Source organism: Lepidochelys olivacea, assembly GCF_965140295.1.
Source record: "Lepidochelys olivacea isolate rLepOli2 genome assembly, chromosome: 8".
NCBI lineage: Eukaryota > Metazoa > Chordata > Testudines > Cheloniidae > Lepidochelys > Lepidochelys olivacea.
The window spans coordinates 63,624,312-63,646,859 of record NC_140418.1 but is presented as its reverse complement, the minus strand read 5'-3'; the positions used below and the strand labels follow the sequence as shown (position 1 = coordinate 63,646,859).

The window sequence follows — 22,548 nt, the reverse complement described above, 5'->3', positions numbered from 1 at the left end:
TACACATGCCCTGTATATCCATATCTGGTGCAATGCCTCTCTCTGAAGGAGACTTCTGGACATCCCTGAGGCCATACCTGCATCCGCAGGGCTCTGCAGCTGCTCCAGCCCTGTGTCTGGAATTGAGAAAATCCCACAGCCACATTATGCTAATATATTTAATCCCATTGGTTGGCGATGAGAGATTTCCCCTCACCTTCCCTGGGCTATGCTAATGAGAGTTAATCGCATTGGCTGGCCCGCCAGCGGCAGCTCCAAATATCATTTGCATGGCTGCGTATGGCAGGCGTCTCTTTGTTGTCAACCCAGAGCCTGCGAGCTGTGTGTGCATCTAATGCAGCTCTGGTCCCTGCCTGTCCGCCGCACCTGCTTCTTAGGGAAAGGCTGCGAACAGCGGCGGCTGCAAGAAAATAACTTTCGACCCCGGGTCTCTCTTCTGCAAGGGAGGCTGGGACGGGTTCCGATGCTGTGGAGCGTCCCCTTTCCAGCACAGGACTCGAGGCTGCTCTCTCCCTTTGTGTGTTCAACGCCGGCACTGGCTTGGGGCAACCCTTTCGGTTCCCTGCTTCCTTGTCGGATTGTTGCTATCTGAGCCGCGAGGGAGAGGCTTTGGCTGCCAGAGTAGGATGGTGGATCTGGAGAGTGAGGTGCCTCCTCTTCCTCCCAGGTATAGGTTTCGGGATTTGCTGCTGGGAGACCAAGGATGGCAAAACGACGACAGGTGAGTCTGGGGGTCAGCTCTGCTCTGCAAACAGGGCAGAGGGCGATAAAAGAGGGGTGGGGGTGGGAACCAAGGATATGCTAACAACAATTCCTTCTTCCATTTTCTATTTATCGAGTTCTGTAAATAGAACAGAGAATGCTGAGCCCATGTATAAAACCCTCTCTCTCACTCTCTCACACACACAGAACCAATATGTGAGTGCCAGTGTATATATATATAGAGAGAGAGACACACACTCATCCAAAAAGGAGAGAAACTACCTTGCTTCAGAGGACAGTCAAGCTGCTTTGTATCTTCCAAACAGTGAAGGAGGCTGACTTCACTGGTTGAAGTGCTCACCCTCAGACCAGGAAAATTGGCAATGGGGTCCTTCTCTTGTTCTGCTTCTCTAGCAGTCAGAGCTGCACTGATTTATGAATGCCCAGCGCCCTTGCTAGTAGACATTGATGCTGCTATATTGCAGTTCTCCACTGAAGATGAAAACACAAGTTGCAGAGTAGTAACTTTTAGTGACCTAAAGAGAGAAACAGCACTGACATTTATTGTGCACTGCAATTGTATTGTGCTCCTGAATTCTTCCTGGAGTACAACAGATAATTATTGCACACTGTGCTGAGCGTGGGATGTGAGAGGCAATTAAATATTGCTGTATATCGGTGCACTGTGTATTTGACTTATTTAAGTGTATGAGAAAGTTACAAGACTAAACTCAATGTGACTATCAAATTTTTCTGTAAGGTATTTAAATTAAAAAAAAATCTCATCTAAGTCACAGAAACAGTCACATTCTGCATTTGAAACTTCAGACGTTATTAAAACTTTCCTTGTGAGAGGCTATACTGATCATATACATTCATTACAGAGCTACATGGGGCTCAGGTACCCGCAGTGAAATCTTCAGTCTAGCTCTGACATATGGTAACTTAGGGCAGTGGTTCTCAACCAGGGGTCTGGGGCTCCCTAGGGGGCCACGAGCAGGTTTCTGGGGGGCTGCCAAAAAGGGCCAGCGTTAGATTTGCTGGGGTCCAGGGCAGAAAGCTGAAGCCCCATGGCAAGGGGCTGAAGCCCAGTGCCCTGAGCCCTGCCACTCAGGGCTGAAGCTGAAGCCTGAGCAACTTAGCTCTGAAGGGCTCCATGTGGCATGGGGCCCAGGCAATTGCCCTGCTTTCTACCCCCCAACAATGCAGAAAAACAGTTGTTGTGATGGAGGTGGGCTGTGGAGTTTTTATAGTATATGTGTGTGTGGGGGGGGGGGGGGGGGAGAGGCTCCAAGAGAAAAAGGTTGAGAACCTCTGACTTAGAGCATATTTATATTATGACAGGCCAGTCGTTTGTTTTATACATGCAACTATGGTGACACAACAGACCATTCCTCTATGTTAATACATGGATATCATGAGGTCCAGGGATTTTCAACCTGAGGGTCAGGACTTGTGGGAAAGTTGTAATCACCTCCCCCTCCCCGCCCACCTTTAATTTTTGCTAGATAAGAAGGCCCCAAATTATTTTTCCTCTGTGGGAACATGGTGTCATATTATGGAAATAGTTGAGAATCACTAAGGTAGCCCTAAGTGTTTGCTGGTGATAATTCTACATATTTTGCCATCCAACTTACATGGTTTTGTAGGTGCACTTTTTTTCTTCAATCAGGATGGTAGACCTAGATCTGAGGACCAATACAGTACTCTCATTTGTATTGTTTCAAGGACAACATTCAGGTTTAATTCTAAATCACAAAAAGGTTGTGTGTGTGTGTGTATGTATGTCAAGTAAATCAAATACTGGAAAGTGTTCCCCCCCAAAATTAAAGTAATAAAACATTTTTTTTAAAAAAATTCTATTTTTATTATTTAAACTACTGTGCATCATCATCAGCAAGCTCTTCATTAGAACATGCTAAATTAATTCCTCCAGAGGACATCTATCTATTGGTAAGTCATTTTTCATTGGACAACATCTTTACTGCAGAAGTAGTAAATCATAGCTGCTAATATACCTGTACATAATCCTGTCATGCAGGGACATGTAGTAGCAATGTCAATTGGAAAAAAAAAATCGCATGAAACTACTGAGATTCTTTTTTTATTCTAATACAAACTATTGATAGTCAAGTGTCCAGTCTTGCTTGCATATTAGTCAATGATGAATCCAAATTGACTTCTAGGTAATGGGATCTGGCCCCCCAAAAGATGTAGTGCATGAGACCTTCATTTGCAACTGAACAAACTGCAAGCGTCCATTGAGCTGTAGAATTTCCTGTTTGAAGTATGAATAATAAAAAGAAAACAATGTAAATATTGCTACAGATACTTTGTATCACACTAGAATTGCTGTTAATATTTTTCATGATTATTGGTTATTTTTAAACAGACAGCACTTTTACTATAAACTCATACCCATGGATTAGTGCAAAGCAAATTGTTACTTTAAATTATTTATCAATATTGGGTACTATATTAAAACATGAAAGTGTTAAGATAAAGAATCTTGTTTACTACAATATTAAATCTGACAGAATGTGGATTGCACCTCTTTTGCAAAAGTCTAAACCAATCCTATACTGTTTTTACTGTGACATTATCACTTATGAATGATTGATGTATGGTTTTGCGTAAAGACTCTCATTCTGCAGACATTTTGGGAATATTACAAATACTTTCAGCACTTAGTTTCTGGAAATATTTAATGAAGGGAGATTACATAATGTGGTCTCTAGGAATGCTGGTTACTGTTTAGCTGTTATTAGCTATTATTGAGTAGTCACAAAATTGATGCTACACTAATATTGCATACTTATTTGTGAATGTCATCTGTTTTATTGGTGTGCTACATAAACATGAATTTGTTTTTGACAGACCATAGTTCTATTTTTCTGCTGCAAACAGCTTACAATATTAATTTTTGTTTAAATCCCTCTTTCCTGACATTCTTGTGCACCCTGTTCACCTAAATTCAGATAGCAGGAGTAAATGTAAAGTCTTTGTAATATTTATATCTGTAACTCACCAGGCCTAAAATGTAACTTATGTGTGAGTGTCAATTATGATGTATTATTTAGGTTAGTGGTTCTCAAACTATTTATCATTCACACCACCATCTTTTCAAAGGACATGAGTTCAAGTCCCATTTTATATACTAAAGCCAATATTCATGTATATCAACTATTAATGGAATACTTGAATTCTAAAAGACTTGTCTTGTTTCTGGGAAAAACACATACACCATGAAACTGCTCTATATGCTGTTTCTTTTCATAAAGAAGCCAGAAATCCAGGGAGTTGCAACTTAAGTTCTTCCTTTTGTAGAGCTCTTAATGTGATTTGTTGGCACTGGAAAGTGAGAAGACTGTTCATCCGTCCAGACCACCTCCCACAGTACCCCAGTAACCTGCTAGTCCGCTCCAGAGCCTATATAGCATTAAGGAAATACCATTCCTCTGCCACAGAGTCATCCAGAACTTCCTTCACTTCTCTATCAGATGCTTTTCTGATCCCAGGCTCAATAGGGCTTATGTATACCCACCCTCCAAATTCCCCTGAATGTCAAGCCAGGTACATCACTAATGATAATAATAGCCCAGCATGGCCCAGACATTTTTGGTACACTGACCTTGTGAATCTGAGGACAAAACCTCAGCCAGTAGTATGGGAGAAATTCAGGCCTTCATCGCAGGACCACCTTCTACAGTATTCCAAAATGGCACAGTGACTAAGACCTTACTCAAGGTTTTTATCTAAAATAGTTTCTGACTTTCATCTTAACCAGATGATCCACATACCTGTCTTCTTCCCCAAGCTTCATGCCAAATGGAGAGGTGCTAAACTCCACCCCTTGGATGTTGTCAGGTCTGTTTCTTACTATATACACAGAACAAAGCCATTTAAGAACTCTCCTAGACTATTCCTTACATTTGCTGACATAATGAAGGGTCAACCTATGTTCACCCAAAGGATGTCAAAATGGATCTCAAAACTGTGTTAAAATATGCTTCACGGTGGGCCACTTAGACAGACACACATGGACAGATTAAGACCCATTCCACCAGAGCTCAGGCAGCCTCTGCTGATTCCCTGTGGGGTGTCCCAATCTCATTGATTTGTAGAGCAACTACCTGTAGTTCAGTTCACACCTTCAATCACTATTGATTGCTGGAGGGCTCTAAATCCCATGTCCACTTTGGCAGATCTGTCCCACAGTCATCATTGCAGTAGACTGAGCATCTACCTCCTTGCTGGAGGTCTCCAGATCCAAAAACCAGTTTGGCAGAGCTGTCCTGCAGTCATAATCTCAATAGACTCTGAGCACCACCTCCAGAATACAAATCTGCTTGTGAGTGAGTCACCAGAAATGGAATACATGTGGACAATCGCTCAAAGAACATCAGTTTTCCTACAGTAACTGTGGTTCTTTCAGATGTGTGTGAACATGTATTCCACAACCTGCCCTCCTTCCCTACGACTGCCAAGTCCTTAGCAATTGACATTCTGTCTTAGCAAAAGAACTAGAGTGAAGGAACTGAAGACTGCCCCCCTCTTATGCCCTTCTCTCTGGGAAGCTGGAGGGCGTGTTGGGCACTGGTATGAACCCAACAGATGTTGCTATTTCTGGAATTTCCTTTGGCATACTTATTTTTGTTTTCTAGTGTACTCTAGTTTTCTATATTTTAATAGGTATTATTAAATCATAGGTAAATCCTAGAATCACAAATATTTGCGTACTTAAAATCCATAAATTTCTACAAGGCACTCAGTTTCTTGCTTTGCAACTAAAGACAGTGTAAACATCACTGTTCTTTGGTTAGTCAGAAGCTTGGTCAGTCTTGCAACTGATAGAAAAAGTATTCAATATATGGTTCTGCTATTTTCATATTTAAAACTTGTTATTTTCCTTTAGTAATGCTGGCATGGGTGACCAGAAATAGGCTTCAAAATTAAATTGAGATAAATGGGGTTCTTCTTAGAAACACATTCCATCTTTGTTTTGTGCATGGATCTACTGTTCCATTTATGATAATGGAAGTTTTGCTCAAACACACAGGGTAAAATATGACCATGTATCACAGTTTTATTCTGTCCATCAGCAGACTGAAAAAGACAATAATGAATTGGTTTTTCGTGACATGGCGATTTTCACTACCATGGGCCATTTCCTTAACTTGTGTAAATTGACATGTCTCTGTTGATGTCAATAAAGCTATTTTGAATTACAGCTGAGGATCTGGCCCATTTTGGAGTGGAAGCTTAGGTTCTGGAGAAGATAGCAACATTTGTTGAAAATCTGTGTGGAGATCTTTTGTCCTTGCATATACATTGCCTATGCCTACAGATTTTTTTTTTTTTTTAAATCCAAGCCTGTTGGGGAAGGTTATTAATGCCAGACAGTAGCATGGACTCTTACTGTAGGGAGTGGAGATGGAGAATTATTCTCCTGATGTATTTTGTTTCATAATACAAACTAATATGGGACACTTTTTTAAAAAATACAAAAACTATTTCTTTGTGTCCATGCTATGTTGATTTTTTTTAAGCTCCATGTGATAAACATGGGAAAGAGTGTTATGTAAAAGAAAAAAACCTGATGTAAAAGGTTAGATACACAAACTAATGTAACTTGGGTGTGTGTTCCCAAAGGGATAGGAAGAAGCTAGAGCTGAGATGGGGCAATGTTTCTGTTACTCTCTCCAATGATGCCCCATACTCACGTCTGTGCCTAAACAGCACAGTTTAGCCCAAAAGTCTTAGGTAAATGTAAAATAATAAATCTCAGTGTGATTAACTAGACATCTCAGTCTCATCCTCCTTTCTGTCTAACATACTGTTATCCTTTTGACCTGAATGGTTAGCCAATATTCACAACCTTGTAGGTTGTTTCCATTAGGAGGGAGAAACTGATGGGACTTCCTACAGCTTTCTGTCCACTTCTGTGGAGTTTCTGCTGCTTCTGTCTCTCTCACACACAGCTCCATCAAACAGTACCTGGCTCCTTTGTTTGCATTCAGCACCAGTGAACCCCTACTGCTTAGATAGCTCAGAATCCTGAGTGAACTTGCACATGACCTGTCTTTTGGGTGGTGACTCCTGTTTCAATTATCTTATTCCATAAAGTAGCTCAATTGCTTTTTACATTTATCCTACATGAAGTGTAGTTGTCACACCCACGAGCTTTAAAGATTCACTGAATGTACCTGTACATTAGCCAATAAAATGTTCCTGCTTTCATAAAGTCTGGTAAACATCAGTTCTTAGTACCTTTAATTAGGTTGAAAAACAACATGCTCAAGAACTGAAAATATCCAATTTACTGAAGGCATAAAGATGCTTAACAACCTGGAGAGATCATTTAACTTGAGGAAAAAAAGTCTTTATTTTTGCTGCCCTTGTTAGTTCATGGATACAGTGATGAGTCTATTAATGACAGGTTTCAGAGTAACAGCCGTGTTAGTCTGTATTCGCAAAAAGAAAAGGAGTACTTGTGGCACCTTAGAGACTAACCGATTTATTTGAACATGAGCTTTCGTGAGCTACAGCTCACTTCATCGGATGCATACTGTGGAAACTGCAGAAGACATTATATACACAGAGACCATGAAACAATACCTCCTCCCACCCACTCTCCTGCTGGTAATAGCTTATCTAAAGTGATCATCAAGTTGGGCCATTTCCCGCACAAATCCAGGTTTTCTTTGTGTGTGTTTTTTTGAAAAAAGGGGGTGGGGGGTGAGAAAACCTGGATTTGTGCTGGAAATGGCCCACTTTGATTATCATACACATTTTAAAGAGAGTGGTCACTTTGGATAAGCTATTACCAGCAGGAGAGTGAGTTTGTGTGTGGGGGGGCGGAGGGTGAGAAAACCTGGATTTGTGCTGGAAATGGCCCAACTTGATGATCACTTTAGATAAGCTATTACCAGCAGGAGAGTGGGGTGGGAGGAAGTATTGTTTCACGGTCTCTGTGTATATAATGTCTTCTGCAGTTTCCACAGTATGCATCCGATAAAGTGAGCTGTAGCTCACGAAAGCTCATGCTCAAATAAATTGGTTAGTCTCTAAGGTGCCACAAGTACTCCTTTTCTTTTTGAGTCTATTCATGAGAATTTTGTATCTGGAGTCTATATACGGGTCACAGAATGATCAGATAATACTAGAATTTCAAAGACAGGAATTTTATTTAAAAAAAAAATCTAGCAATGGATTCCACTGAATTTTCCAGTAAAGTCAAAAGGTAAAAATTCAGTTCCATGAGTGCAATATAGGGTAGAATTTGACTCTAATTCAGCAAAGCATTTACACATGTGCTTAAATATGTTCAATTTAAGCATATATTTAAAAAGGTAAGCATTTATTTAAGTACTTTGTTGAATAGGAGCCTTAATGCAATGTGCACAGGAATCTGTGAAGAGACATACTGGGCTAAATTGTGTGGTACTATGGAAAGAACCTCCAGACTAGTGCACATTAGCATTACAAAAACTCAGCCTTTTTCTCCTGCTCATTCTTGCTAGCAATCCCATATCCTCTGCCTCTCCCCCCAAATCCCTCCACAGTCCAACATGCAGATTATTCCTGTATACTGCCTTGAGTTAAATGAAGGTCCAGCCCAAGATCAAAAGAACAAATACAAGCTTGGAATTTCCTTCCTGAGCTGTTCTATGAAGTCTTCACCAATGATAGCTAATGATACAGGCCAAATTTAATATCACAGGCCTTAATTACTTTACAAAGAAGATGCCCCTAATTGAAGAAAAATGAGTAGTTCAGTGGAACAACTTTTTCTTAGTTTTCTTAAGAGCAAAATACATAGATGATTTTTGAAACTGTGCATCTTTTACTAACAGGGTGAAATTTATCCCAGGACAGAGAACCCAAAAAAGACTATGCATCATTTAAGTCCTTAATCACTTTTACACTTAAGAAACATTTAAAAAAATGCATAGAACCTTTAGTAGGCCTCCGTACTGGGATGAATTTCACCTGCAGTGAACATTTCTGATACTACTGATTAAGACTATGAAGCACACATTATTCTGCAAAATTGTTAACCTAGTATACTGTCTGATGTTTGAGCAAGTCACCATACTATGTAGCAGTCATTTCAGTTTGCACTGACATTTTATCCTATTGACTCACCAGATTTAATGTCGGACAGTATACAAAGTGGATATGATTTCAGAAGCTTTCAAGTTTAGTATGTTATTTCTATAATGGAGACTAAAAATTATTGAACTCCAAACAGATTTGAAATACTATTAATAAACACAACATTTTGGAATTCTTCCATTTGTTATTCCAATAACAAATATTTTGTATTTTCTTTAACACTAGAACAGAAACTGGTATTTCCCAATACCATTTTTCCTCTCCTTTTTGTAAAAACACAGTTAATAATATGTGTAGGTAGATTCCATTAGTGCATTTCAAGAACTGTTTCTATGTCAGGAAAAACAGTCTGGGTCATTTTTATACAGTGCATATTTTCAAGCCAGAATTTCTGAGCTAAATATCAGCAACTGTAAGTACTGGTCTTCGAAAAAGACACTTAAGGGATTAAAGAAAAATCAGGTTTCCCTTCTGATGTGCTTACTACTCAAATAAAAGAAAGAGTTACCACCTATCTGTAAATGAAAGGGATTCAGATCATTTACAACACCTCCACACATTAGCTGGACAATTGCACTGCTGGCTGTCATAGTGATTGATGGCTTTTGCTGAGCAATTCCCTTATGTAAATCTCAGTACTCACTTTCACAGTCATTTGATCTGCCATCCTGTGAATTATTGAGTGAGGCTCTGTTTTGCCATTTCAATAGGAAAGCACCTTGTGATTGGTTTCAGAGTAACAGCCCTGTTAGTCTCTATTCGCAAAAAGAAAAGGAGTACTTGTGGCACCTTAGAGACTAACCAATTTATTAGAGCATAAGCTCACGAAAGCTTATGCTCTAATAAATTGGTTAGTCTCTAAGGTGCCACAAGTACTCCTTTTCACCTTGTGATTGTTAAACTAGGAGGGGGAGGAGGGGAAACCAACATGTTTCTGAATCAAGTGATTAGATTCAACTTCATGAAAATTTATGGTTTCCTCAAAAGAAAAGTCATATTAAAGAAACACATAAGTCAATTTGTCTTCCTAATTTCAGAAAATGATATATTAACTTCTATCCATTCTATGCTAAAGTATTTAAGGACTTTAAGCAAATACTGGATAGCTTTTGATTTGTCACTGCAGGTACAATTTTCAAAAGCAATTAAGTAACCTAGGACCCTAAATTCCATTTTCAAAATTGACTTTCAAAATAAGACTTAGGCTCCTAACTTTGTAAATCATTGTTGAAAGTGGGACTACTGTATTTTTGAAAGTGTTACTATACATCTGTACTTGGGCAGAATTTCCCCTTTGCCGTACTGTTGTTGTTTTGCAGTGTCCATCCTTGTGCAGCCCTGAAAACTGAGGTAGTTGCGCTACAGGGTACTCTCTCTGTCTCTCATATCTCACTCATTACCATCACACCTACCTGGGTGGGGGAGGAAGGAGTCCTTGGGCTTTGAGAAAGAGTTATCCTTAGGGGACTTGGCCATCATTGCCAATTAACGTCCAAAGATCTCTAGGGAAATCCTCATGCCTGAGTTCCCCCTGGAATTACATTGCTATTGGTTGCTTATTGTAAATAGAATAGAAGTTGGCGCTGAATTTATTCACTCCTGTTGATTGCTGGTGTCATAAATATAAAGGGAAGGGTAAACCCCTTTGAAATCCCTCCTGGCCAGGGGAAAGCTCCTCTCACCTGTAAAGGGTTAAGAAGCTAAAGGTAACCTCGCTGGCACCTGACCAAAATGACCAATGAGGAGACAAGATACTTTCAAAAGCTGGGAGGAGGGAGAGAAACAAAGGGTCTGTCTATAGTCTGTCTTGGCCGGGGATAGACCAGGAATGGAGTCTTAGAACTTTTAGTAAGTAATCTAACTAGGTACGTGTTAGATTATGATTTCTTTAAATGGCTGAGAAAAGAACTGTGCTGAATAGAATAACTATTTCTGTCTGTGTATCTTTTTTGTAATTTAAGGTTTTGCCTAGAGGTGTTCTCTATGTTTTGAATCTAATTACCCTGTAAGGTATCTACCATCCTGATTTTACAGGGGGGATTTCTTTATTTCTATTTACTTCTATTTTTATTAAAAGTCTTCTTGTAAGAAAACTGAATGCTTTTTCATTGTTCTCAGATCCAAGGGTCTGGGTCTGTAGTCACCTAGGCAAATTGGTGAGGCTTTTTACCAAACCTTGTCCAGGAAGTGGGGTGCAAGGTTTTGGGAAGTATTTTGGGGGGAAAGACGCATCCAAACAGCTCTTCCCCAGTAACCAGTATTAGTTTGGTGGTGGTAGCGGCCAATCCAAGGACAAAGGGTGGAATATTTTGTACCTTGGGGAAGTTTTGACCTAAGCTGGTAAAGATAAGCTTAGGAGGTTTTTCATGCAGGTCCCCACATCTGTACCCTAGAGTTCAGAGTGGGGGAGGAAACTTGACAGCTGGGGACTGATACCATAGAGCCCAGACAACATAGCCATTCATGTATTTTGCTTGCCAAACCAGTATAAGCTATGCTGGCAAGAACATTCCCCCCCCCCTTTTTTTCCCCCTCTTCTGGTATAACTGCAGCTATATGAAGAGGGTTTTGCCAGTATAGCTTTACTGGCAAATTTTTTCTAGTGTGGACTAGGCCTCTGGCTCTGGTCTAGCCTTGTGAATTTTGGGTCCATCTCCATTCAGCAATGAGGAGGACTTGGTCCATTATTTATTAAAGGGTTTGTTGTCTTCAAAGTGAAAAGATGCCATGTAAAACATTTTATATATACAAATGTGCAAAATATGTTTATAAATTTTTATGTATGTTACATGAAATTTGGAATGAATTATGCTGCTATATGGGGGAATTGTACAATTCCCTGTCAAACAGTTTCTCGGATGGCTTCTATTTCTTCCAATGATTATTAATTTATATCAGTGAACTTTGTTTCTGTAATGCAGGGAATCTCTCTCTATCCATACTTTTGGGATGACTTTTGGGCATTCCACAGCCATGAAACCACTGATAGTGTTTAATCAACGTGTGATATCCTTGCCCCCTTAAACACTATAACAAAGGAGGTCAATATCATCCCTTGAGTATCAGAAGTTACTACATCAGAAGCATCAAAATAAGACTATTATGAGACAGTCCTACCAACCATTTGTCAGACATGCATCCAGTTTCTATGTATTGTCCAAAAGTAAAGGCTACCTTTTGTGGATGAATTCTGTGATGTGTACACTGGACATAAAAATCTTGTGTTGATCCATTAAAAAGTGATTTCCTAACCCTATATACATGAACAAGTAAAGCCCTACCCAGAGGCCCAAACACCATGGTCTGATAGCCTGGATATTCTTTAAGAAGAGCACAACCCAAGTACCACAAATTCTATTGTACAGAAGATTCAATACAGAATACTTTAAAACAGCTTGTCAAGGTTCCTCCCCCACTCTGAACTCTAGGGTACAGATGTGGGGACCTGCATGAAAAAAACCTCCTAAGCTTATCTTTACCAGCTTAGGTCAAAACTTCCCCAAGGTACAAAATATTCCCCCCGTTGTCCTTGGACTGGCCGCTACCACCACCAAACTAATACTGGTTACTGGGGAAGAGCTGTTTGGACGCGTCTTTCCCCCCAAAATACTTCCCAAAACCCTGTACCCCACTTCCTGGACAAGGTTTGGTAAAAAGCCTCACCAATTTGCCTAGGTGACTACAGACCCAGACCCTTGGATCTTAAGAACAATGAACAATCCTCCCAACACTTGCACCCCCCCTTTCCTGGGAAATGTTGGATAAAAAGCCTCACCAATTTGCATAGGTGACCACAGACCCAAACCCTTGGATCTGAGAACAATGAAAAAGCATTCAGTTTTTTACAAGAAGACTTTTAATAAAAAATAGAAGTAAATAGAAATAAAGAAATCCCCCCTGTAAAATCAGGATGGTAGATATCTTACAGGGTAATTAGATTCAAAAACATAGAGAACCCCTCTAGGCAAAACCTTAAGTTACAAAAAAAGATACACAGACAGAAATAGTTATTCTATTCAGCACAATTCTTTTCTCAGCCATTTAAAGAAATCATAATCTAACACATACCTAGTTAGATTACTTACTAAAAGTTCTAAGACTCCATTCCTGTTCTGTCCCTGGCAAAGACCAGCATACAGACAGACACAGACCCTTTGTTTCTCTCCCTCCTCCCAGGTTTTGAAAGTATCTTGTCTCCTCATTGGTCATTTTGGTCAGGTGCCAACGAGGTTACCCTTAGCTTCATAACCCTTTACAGGTGAGAGGAGCTTTCCCCTGGCCAGGAGGGATTTCAAAGGGGTTTACCCTTCCCTTTATATTTATGACACAGCTGATAAAGACTTCAGCCTCCCTCATGCAATCATCCGCTGATTATGTTTAGCACATAACTCCCTGGTGGGAAGTTGCAGTAAAATGGAAACAGTCATTAAGGGAAAAGTACCATTTATATTTATGGAGATACAAAAAACAATGATTTTGTATTATTATTTTCCAGTACATGCTTCCTGAGGGACAAATCCTGCCTCCTCCTCTGGGGATATTTTAGGGGAACTACTACAGTTTCACAGTGGAGATGGGGGCAGGTGGTAAGGAGTTCATGCATGAGAGCTTGTACCCCATAATCCCTGTACCGTGACTCTATTTGCACAAGTATAGAGAGGTGGTTTAATCAATAATATTGTGAACTGGGTGAAACCTCATTGCAGGTTGAGGTAAAACTGATGGGTGAATGCATCCTTCACTTAAGATAGTTGTAAGAAACACTTAAGGTGCCACACCTAAAACAAGGCCTAATAGGCTATATCTAAACTGCAGCTGGGAGTATTTGCGTCCCAGCATGGGTAGATAGACAGGATAGTTCTGCTTGAGTTAACATGCTCAAAATAGCATTGTAGAGAATGCAGCATGGGTGCCAGCACGGGCCAGCCACTCTTTGCCTGTAGGAGGTCAGGCGGGCATATACTTAGGGTGGCAAGGTGCCTGGTTTTCGACCGGAAAATCCAGTTGAAAAGGGGTCCTGATTGTCCGATCACATCTGACTGGACACCCAAAGTCCAGTTACTGCAGGTGAGGGAGGCGGGGAGGTTCCGGGTCATCACCCACACCAGCCCCTACTCAGCCAGGGCTGCCTCCTACCTGTGTTGGGCAATTGCAGCTCCCAGTCCTGGCTCTGCAGGAGACTCCCTCCCAACGCAGGTAAAGGGGAATGGGGGAGAGGATAAAACAGCAAGCAATAGGGGAAGGGTCAGGGTGTGCGAGGGGCAAGGGAGGTTCTGGCACTTCTAGCGGAGTGCCTGGTTTTTAAATATTACAAAGTTGGCAACCCTACAGTATACTCTGGCAGCTAGCCCATACTGCTACACATGCCACCACATCCACACTGCTACTTTTAGTATGCTAGCTCAAACAGTTTTAGTGTGTGTCTGTCTACCTGAACTGGGAGGCCTGCTTCCACACACCATATAGTCTACCCAGAAATTAGCACCATGTACACAAGGTGTTCCACTGGGTATTGTGACCAGGGGTGTGTCGGTGTGTGTGAGACAGAGAGAGACAACAAGTTGGGTGTGGAGACAGAGACACAGAGGCAAAAAGCAAGAAAGCCAAGCAGCATCCTATAAGCCAGTGTATGACTCTAGTGAGTTTTTGGGTCTGGTGTTTTATAAAGAGGCTTGAGGCTACTTTCAAAGAAACTATGCTTTTGTTTTGGTTCCTCCTGCATTTGGAGAAGCAGAAGTTTGTACATTAATTGTACGAACAATTGTACAAATTGATACAATCTTGTAATTAAACAAGATTGCATCAAAAGAAAATTCCAGACTCAATAGTCAATTTCTACCCCCAGCTGGAGCATCCTCAGAGCCTTAAACTCTGATGAGACACTTGGGTCAAAAAAAGTCAACAATTACAATGCATATCTACTGGCCAACTCCATAGCATAAGGGAGTGGTGCAGCTGACAATAAAGGCAACTGCAGTTTTAGGGCAGCAATAGTGAGCTTGGAGCAGCTGTGCTAGGTGCTCTCTGGGAGGATTCTCCGCGCTGTTTGTTCTCTGTGTAGGGGAAAGGATGTGGCCCTTTGCTATTTTGATTACACTTCTATTTTCTTTCAAGTAACTCTGACATTAGAAACACCGAAGTTCCTTCTAAAGTACAGAGGCTCCGTCTTTCTCAGTTGCTGGGGGGTACTCGACACCTGCTCTGCCCCAGACCCTGCCCCCACTCCACCCTAAAACCCCACCTGCCTTCCTGCCCCCGCTCTGCCCCTTCTCCATCTCTTCCTGCCCCATTCCTACCCTCCCTCCACCTGTGTCTCCTGCTTGCTGCTGAACAGCTGATCACTGTTGGGCGGGAGGCGCTGAGGGTGCAGGTGGGAGGGGGAAGAGCTGATTGGGGAGGCTGCCAGTGGGTGCTGAGCATCCAGATTTTTTTTTTTCCTGTGCGTGCTCCAGCCCCGGAGTTGGCACCTATGGTACAGTGGTTGTTTAAATATTTACCGTGTAAGCACCTTTTAAAAATTATGTCACTTTCTCATGCTCCAGTCCATAATCTAAAATGTTATGTGGTTCCCTCCCCATGTATCCCACCTATCCCCTGTGATTACAGTGAAACTGCAGCAAAGTATACATATACAACCTCACCAAACCAAGTCTTATGGAAATACAAATGGGAAAAAGCATCAAGCTGAGTTGCAAACAGAAAAAAGACCAACATTTTTTAACTCTGCCCATATTGTTTTTTTATTCTCCATTCCCTGGTAGCATACACCATGCTGCCTGATCCTGCAAGGTACTCAGCACCTTAACTCCCACTGAATTCAACAGGTTTCAGAGTAGCAGCTGTGTTAGTCTGTATTCGCAAAAAGAAAAGGAGTACTAGTGGCACCCTAGAGACTAACCAATTTATTTGAGCATAAGCTTTCGTGAGCTACAGCTCACTTAATCGGATGCAGTGAGCTATAGCTCACGGAAGCTTATGCTCAAATAAATTGGATAGTCTCTAACGTGCCACTAGTACTCCTTTTCTTTTTGTGAATTCAACAGGAGCTCATGAGGTTCAGTGCCTCCCAGGAGTGTTCAGCAACATGCACTATCAAGCTCATACATACCTATAACAGAGACCTAGAATACGACCTTCTAGAAGCTATTGTATATACCTGCTATATAACTCTTATGGAAAAACACACAAACCATCAAAAGATACATTTTTTCAAATTGGAAATAAAATGTTTAAATATAGGCATCTTTTTTGCAGATGTTTTCCAGATTTGTATTGCTATTTTGTGCTCTTTGTAGTCAGTTGACCAAGACAATTGAAAATAGAACAAAATATTCCATGCTGTGCAGAAATGCAAAAACTGATAAATCAGCAAGTTTTTACATAGAGAACAGAAAGAGCTTTATATAGATATTCCAGCCCCACAAGGTCTTGAGTCTGAAGCTAATCACCCATGGTTAGTTCATTGGAAAGATCTCTGATTTACACTGAAGAATTTACAAAATGTAATTAAAACATTGAACCTAAAATTTTTAACATGACAATTATTTGTTTTGTGTGACGGTTACTGAAACTGACAAAAGTTTGCTGGTAAAAGTTATGAAATAATTAGCAAAAGCCATCCGAAATGATCCAAACCTCAATCAAAAAAGTGTTAAATTAATTTCAAAGGGTCAATTAGTTTCAGTAAATTATTTATGGAACTCTTTGTATTAGAGTGTGGCAGTTCATTGCTCGAAGTGCAGAGAGCAGACACAGTAATCTGAATCTGTGTTGGATTTATAATTACATTTGAATCAGTGAATTGTGTCAGTTACTGGTTACTAGAACTCAGGTGATTTGTTCATCTTCCTAACCAACACAATTGGTTGTTAAGCCCTCTTAAGAATAGGGTGTTCATTGTCACTTGAGCAGGGTATTTATCTTGTTGGAGGAGGAGCAAGGAAGAGGTGGCAGAAGTGCACTGTGGGGCAGTGGGGATGCTGCCAGGGGTTTGGTACCTCATAGACCTTGAGCCAGGGTGAAATGAGGGTCAGAGATTCTTAAGACCTCCCCCCAAAAGGCAGTGCCACTCTGCAGCAGCAGGGAAGAGAGAGAGACAAAGCTGGGGCCAGAGGTGAAGAGTATGCTCCTTTGCACCCCCAGTCACCTGGGGTACTAGACCTAGTAGATTACTCCCCCACCCACCCACATGAGCTGAAATCTGAATTCAGACTTCCTCCCCATCATGGAAACCATGTACCCCCAAACAGGGTGGGCAGCAATGAGGTAGATCCTTTTCTGTAAGTGATGGAAAGGAATCTATTCTGCTGATCCCGCTCCCCCACAGCAAAAAAACAAACAAACAAAAAAGTGCACACGTTTAGTTACTATGTGTAGAGGTAAAGATCTCTAAGGGTATGTCTAGACTATCAGGAAAGACCCGTGGCATGGTAGAGGCTGTCCTGGGTTAGCTGACTGCAGCTTGTGGGGCTGAGGCTGCAGAGCTAAAAAATAGCCATGTAGGCTCAGGCTGGAGCCCAGGCTCTGAGACCATGTGAGGCAGAAGAGTCTGAGACTAACCAAGGACATGGGTCTGAGACTTGCTGCCTTGAGTTTTTTTATTGCAGTATAGACATAACCTAAGGATCTGATTTGGTACTAAAGACATGAATAGGCTCACTCAAATAGAAGCAGGAACAGGCGTTGAGTGAGACTAATAAGCATTAGTAACATTAAATATCAAATGTTAGGTATTAATATTAAAAGTCTGGAAGCGCTAACCGCATCGATCATCTAGCACTATGTGTTTTCTACTGGCACATATAGGAGAGAGCAGGAAAGACTGGCAAAGGGATTGGTATGTGAGAAGTGCTCTTGTCGATCACATACAAGAAAGAATGTCACTGGAAAATATTGATTCAGGTGACCAAAAAATGGCAGGAGTTATAGGGGAAGCTGAGTCACCTAAACTAGTTCCTATTTTTAAGAAAGGGAAAACAAGCAATTCGGGTAATTACAGGCCTGTTAGTTTGACATCTGTAGTATGCAAGGTCTTGGAAAAAATTTTGAAGGAGAAAGTAGTTAAGGACATTGAGGTCAATGGTAACTGGGACAAAATACAACATGGCTTTACAAAAGGTAGATCGTGTCAAACCAACCTGATCACCTTCTTTGAGAAGGTAACAGATTTTTGAGACAAAGGGAACTCAGTAGATCTAATTTACCTCGATTTCAGTAAGGCATTTGATACAGTTCCACATCGAGAATTATTAGCTAAATGGGAAAAGATGGGGGTCAATATGAAAACTGAAAGGTTGATAAGGAACTGGTTAAAGGGGAGACTACAGTGGGTCACACTAGGAGGTGAATTGTCAGACTGGAAGGAGGTTACTAGTGGAGTTCCTCAGGGATCGGTTTTGGGACCAATCTTATTTAATCTTTTTATTACTGACCTAGGCACAAAAAGTGGGAATGTGCTAATAAAGTTTGCGGATGAACAAAGCTGGGAGGTATTGCCAATACAGAGAAGGACTGGGATATCATACAGGAAGATCTGGATGACCTTGTAAACTGGAGTAATAGTAATAGGATTAAATTAAATAGGATTAAAGGTCATGCATTTAGGAATTAACAACAAGAATTTCTGTTATAAACTGGGGACGTATTACTTGGAAGTAACAGAGAAGGAGAAGGACCTCAGAGTATTGATCGATCACAGGATGACTATGAGCCGCCAATGTGATATGGCCGTCAAAAAAGCTAATGTGGTCTTGGACTGCATCAGGCGAGGTATTTCCAGTCGAGATAGGGAGGTGGTAGTACCGTTGTACAAGGCACTGGTGAGACCTCACCTGGAATTTTGAGTGCAGTTCTGGTCTCCCATGTTTAAGAAGGATGAATTCAAACTGGAACAGGTACAGAAAAGGACTACTAGGATGATCCGAGGAATGGAAAACCTATCTTATGAAAGGAAACTCAAGGAGCTTGGCTTGTTTAGCCAACTAAAAGAAGGCTGAGAGGAGATATGATTGCTATCTATAAATATATCAGAGAGATAAATACCATGGCGGGAGAAGAATTATTTAAACTCAGTACCAGTGTGGACACAAGAACAAATGGATCTAAACTGGCCATCAGGAAGTTTAGACTTGAAATTAGATGAAGGTTTCTAACCATCAGAGGAGTGAAGTTCTGGAACAGCTTTCCAAGAGAAGCAGTGGGGGCAAAAGACATATCTGGCTTCAAGAGAAAGCTTGATAAGTTTATGGAGGGGATGATATGATGGGATAGCCTAATTTTGGCAATTAATTGATCTTTGACTACTAGCGGTAGATATGCCCAATGGCCTGTGATGGGATGTTAGATGGGGTGGGATCTAAGTTACTACAGAGAATTCTTTCCAGGGTGTTTGGCTGATGAGTCTTGCCCACATGCTCAGGGTTTAGCTGATCGCCATATTTGGGGTCGGGAAGGAATTTCCCCCCAGGGCAGATTGGCAGAGGCCCTGAGGGTTTTTCGCCTTCCTCTGCACCGTGGGGCATGGGTCACTTGCTGGAGGATTCTCTGCACCTTGAAGTCTTTAAACCACGATTTGAGGACTTCAATAGCTCAGACACAAGTTAGGGGTTTGTTACAGGAGTTGGTGGGTGAGATTCCGTGGCCTGCATTGTGGGTCAGACTAGATGATCATAATGGTCCCTTTTGACCTTAAAGTCTATGATTCTAAGATTCTATGAACTAAGGGAAGGAAAGAAAATGGGGTAGCATGACCATTTCTTTAAACAAATGAAACACCTACTTCTCCATCACCAGTGGTGGAACATTGTCCCACTTCAACAACTGCAGTTTCCACCAGAGCTGTAGCTAAAGCTACTGCAGTCACTGGTGTTTTTAATTGCACCAGAAACGTAAAAAACAAAAGAAAAAAACCCTTACAGAGCATGAAGACATTATTAAAAGAAACCTCAAATCAAATGTGCACTTTATCTATGCAGATATGGTTGGAATAGCTCAGTAATCAGCCTGTGGGGACATTCAGCACGAATCAAAAAACTAAACAGACTTTTAAAAAAGTAATTTCCTGATGACTCCTCAGAGTTTGCAGGCCACTTTCAATTTTGCTGTGAGTGCCTCAGAATGCATTCTTTTGGGAGCTCCAGCTAGTGGGAAAATTCAGTGATTACACTGAGTAAGCCCCCAGGGCACCTGGTAAGTAATTTTTTAAAGACATGGTACAATTTTCAGAGTTTCTTTTTAGTATTTTAAACTAATAAGATGTACTTTGAAAACTAAGATGTTGAGGACCGGATTCTATTCCCCTTACTCATGCTGAGCAGTATTTTGTTCCCTAAGTAATCAAAGACAATACACACAGTAAAAAAACCCCACAAACTAAGAGTGGGTCAAATTTGTCTCTTAATATTTTATTTTAAAAAGATATATACTTTAGACTTTCTTAAAATAATACAGGAAGCTTTTAAAACTATGCCTTAGGAGGCTTAGGTGAAAAGGAATGGCTTAACCTTAGGCTCTAAGAGCTAGCTCAGTACAATACCATACAAAATTCCATAATAATTAATTTCTCTGGTACTGACAGAAAATTCAACCACCAGATGAAGTCCTGGGAAAGAAAAAAAAAATAATGGTTTCCTTATTTTGCGTTCAGTACTCCCTACAGGCTCGCTAATGGGGCATTTTTTAAATGTTTATTGAAAAATAATGTAAAACAACAGCCATACATAATACAAATAACAAGCTGTGTTTGATGGGAAGAAAGTAATTCTATTCCACGGTCAGATATAATACAGCAATTGCCTATTTTATGCAACCAGTCTTACCTTACAATTGCCAGGCATTCTGTTCTCCAACAGCTCTGTCACGCTGAGGAAAAGGATCCTACTCCATGTGATACCAGAGAAACAAGACTAAGCCCTGGTCTACGCGACACAATTACTTTGGTATAATAATCCACAGCTCCTGAGCAATGTACTTTTAGTGATCTACATGCCGGTGTGGACAAAGTTATTTTGGCGGGAGAGCTCTCTTCTTTCGGCTTAGAGCATCTTCATTAGAGCGCTACATCATTGCAGCATTTTAAGTGTAGACCTTCCCAGACAGATACATGCGATTTAGGGACTGATGCTGCTGTGCTGAGCATGTGCAGCTCCTGTTGACATTGAAGAGTGAATTAAGTCCTTTCACTCCCTTGTCATACTTCCTTCTGTTGAAGCTTCAGGCATGACAAATGTATTTGTTGTTGGCCTTTTGTTTTTATGCAGTGTTCTATTAGGCTTACTTTCTCTTATCTCTCCTGCCTTATTTTTATCTATTTGGTAAATAATTGTCTGTCACTTGTATTACTCTTGAAACAGCAGAAGCCTAATTCTGCAAGGTGCTGAGCTCCCACAGCAGCCACTAACTTCAGGGGAAAAACTGTGGTATCTCATATGCTGTTCCTCTGTCATGACTGCTTAACACTGCTGAAATTTAAATGGAAACTTCAGCGTGTTATATGATTCAAGATGGCAAGTCCAGCGTCCTTGAGTATGTAACAAAAAATGACGATTCATAATGGCTAATATAGGCCCAAAAACAGAGTAGGAAAATGAAGTGTAAAACACTTGTGCAAATGTAGCTGATGGAAAGGTCTTTAATGTAAATTAGGAAAAGGTCAAAGTTCCTGTAAGCTCAAGACAAACCTGTTGCATTTGAAATGGAAAGTATTAAGAACTAAATTCTATTTGTCTATGGTTCTATAGCATAATGCAATTAAGACCATTCATAGGATTTTCACTTCTCTGGAGGCATAGGTGCTGGAAGTAGGGGTGCTGCTGCACCCCCTAGCTTGCAATGGTTTCCATCATATACAGGGTTTACAGTTTGGTTCAATGGCTCTCAGCACCCCCATTATAAAAATTGTTCCAGCACCTCTGTCTGGAGGAATCAGTTTTGGGGAACGCTAAATGAGGATTCAGAGTTTATTCTGAAGTATGTCATGGGTGTGCAGTTTCAGAGTATCTGCACCTGTAACTTCCCCTCCTCCCCAACGTGCACGCTAGGAGTGCCCAGTCAAAACTCCAGTCATCACCCATCTCTGGGCAGGGACCCTTGTCCTATTTTCTCTAGAGTCTAGACCAGGGAGTCTTAAGGCCATACTCTGCCTTACACTGCGATATCCTGAGCAAGCCCATCTGCCTGAAGGCCAGGGTCAGTGCTTTGCTTTCTCTTTTAGGGCTATAAATGGTGTATTGACAGCAGTTACAAGTTACCACACAGCTCTTTCTAAGCAGACATGTATTTTTAAGGTAAAAGTATTACAGAGAAAAAATAATAAAAACAACAAACAGATACAAACACCACACCAAACACACTAGGAGTCACCCATCAATTTTATGGGGCCCAATTTTATGGGGCCTAGAAGACCAAAGTCTTTCCAACCCTTCTGAAAAGGTTGGGGCCTTATTTTGGCCAGAAGGTCCAGTCCATTTGCTGGATCAGAATGAAGGTCTCGAGTCAGTTTAAATGCAACCTTTTTATGACAAAAACCCTTTCTGTCTGTTGGTCTCTGAAAAAAAAGCAATTTAACAAGTATATGCAAGCTGCCCCGAGGGTATGATAACCCTGTCCTGGGGCACTGCGCTGAGCCCCAGACGGGGCCAGCAGGTCCAGTTCCCAGGCAGGGGAACCACGGGGTTCTGTGCACTGCCCGAGCACCGGTTCCTGGCCAATGGGAGCTGGGGGGGTGGGGGG

General features: G+C 41.1%; 1 protein-coding gene across 5 annotated transcripts in view; it reads left to right on the top strand.

Annotated features, from left to right (window-relative positions):
* Positions 1–263: 263 nt before the first annotated feature.
* KCNT2 (potassium sodium-activated channel subfamily T member 2) overlaps positions 264–22,548 on the top strand; it is a 286,784-nt gene continuing 264,499 nt past the window's right edge. For 2 of the 5 annotated variants that reach the window (XM_084637878.1, XM_084637876.1), the window contains exon 1: positions 264–721. In XM_084637878.1, coding sequence (XP_084494004.1) covers positions 627–721 — 95 coding nt within the window. In that variant the 5' untranslated portion in view covers positions 264–626. The remainder of the gene's footprint in view (positions 722–22,548) is intronic. The other 3 variants (XM_084637877.1, XM_084637879.1, XM_084637880.1) reach the window with 2 other exon arrangements.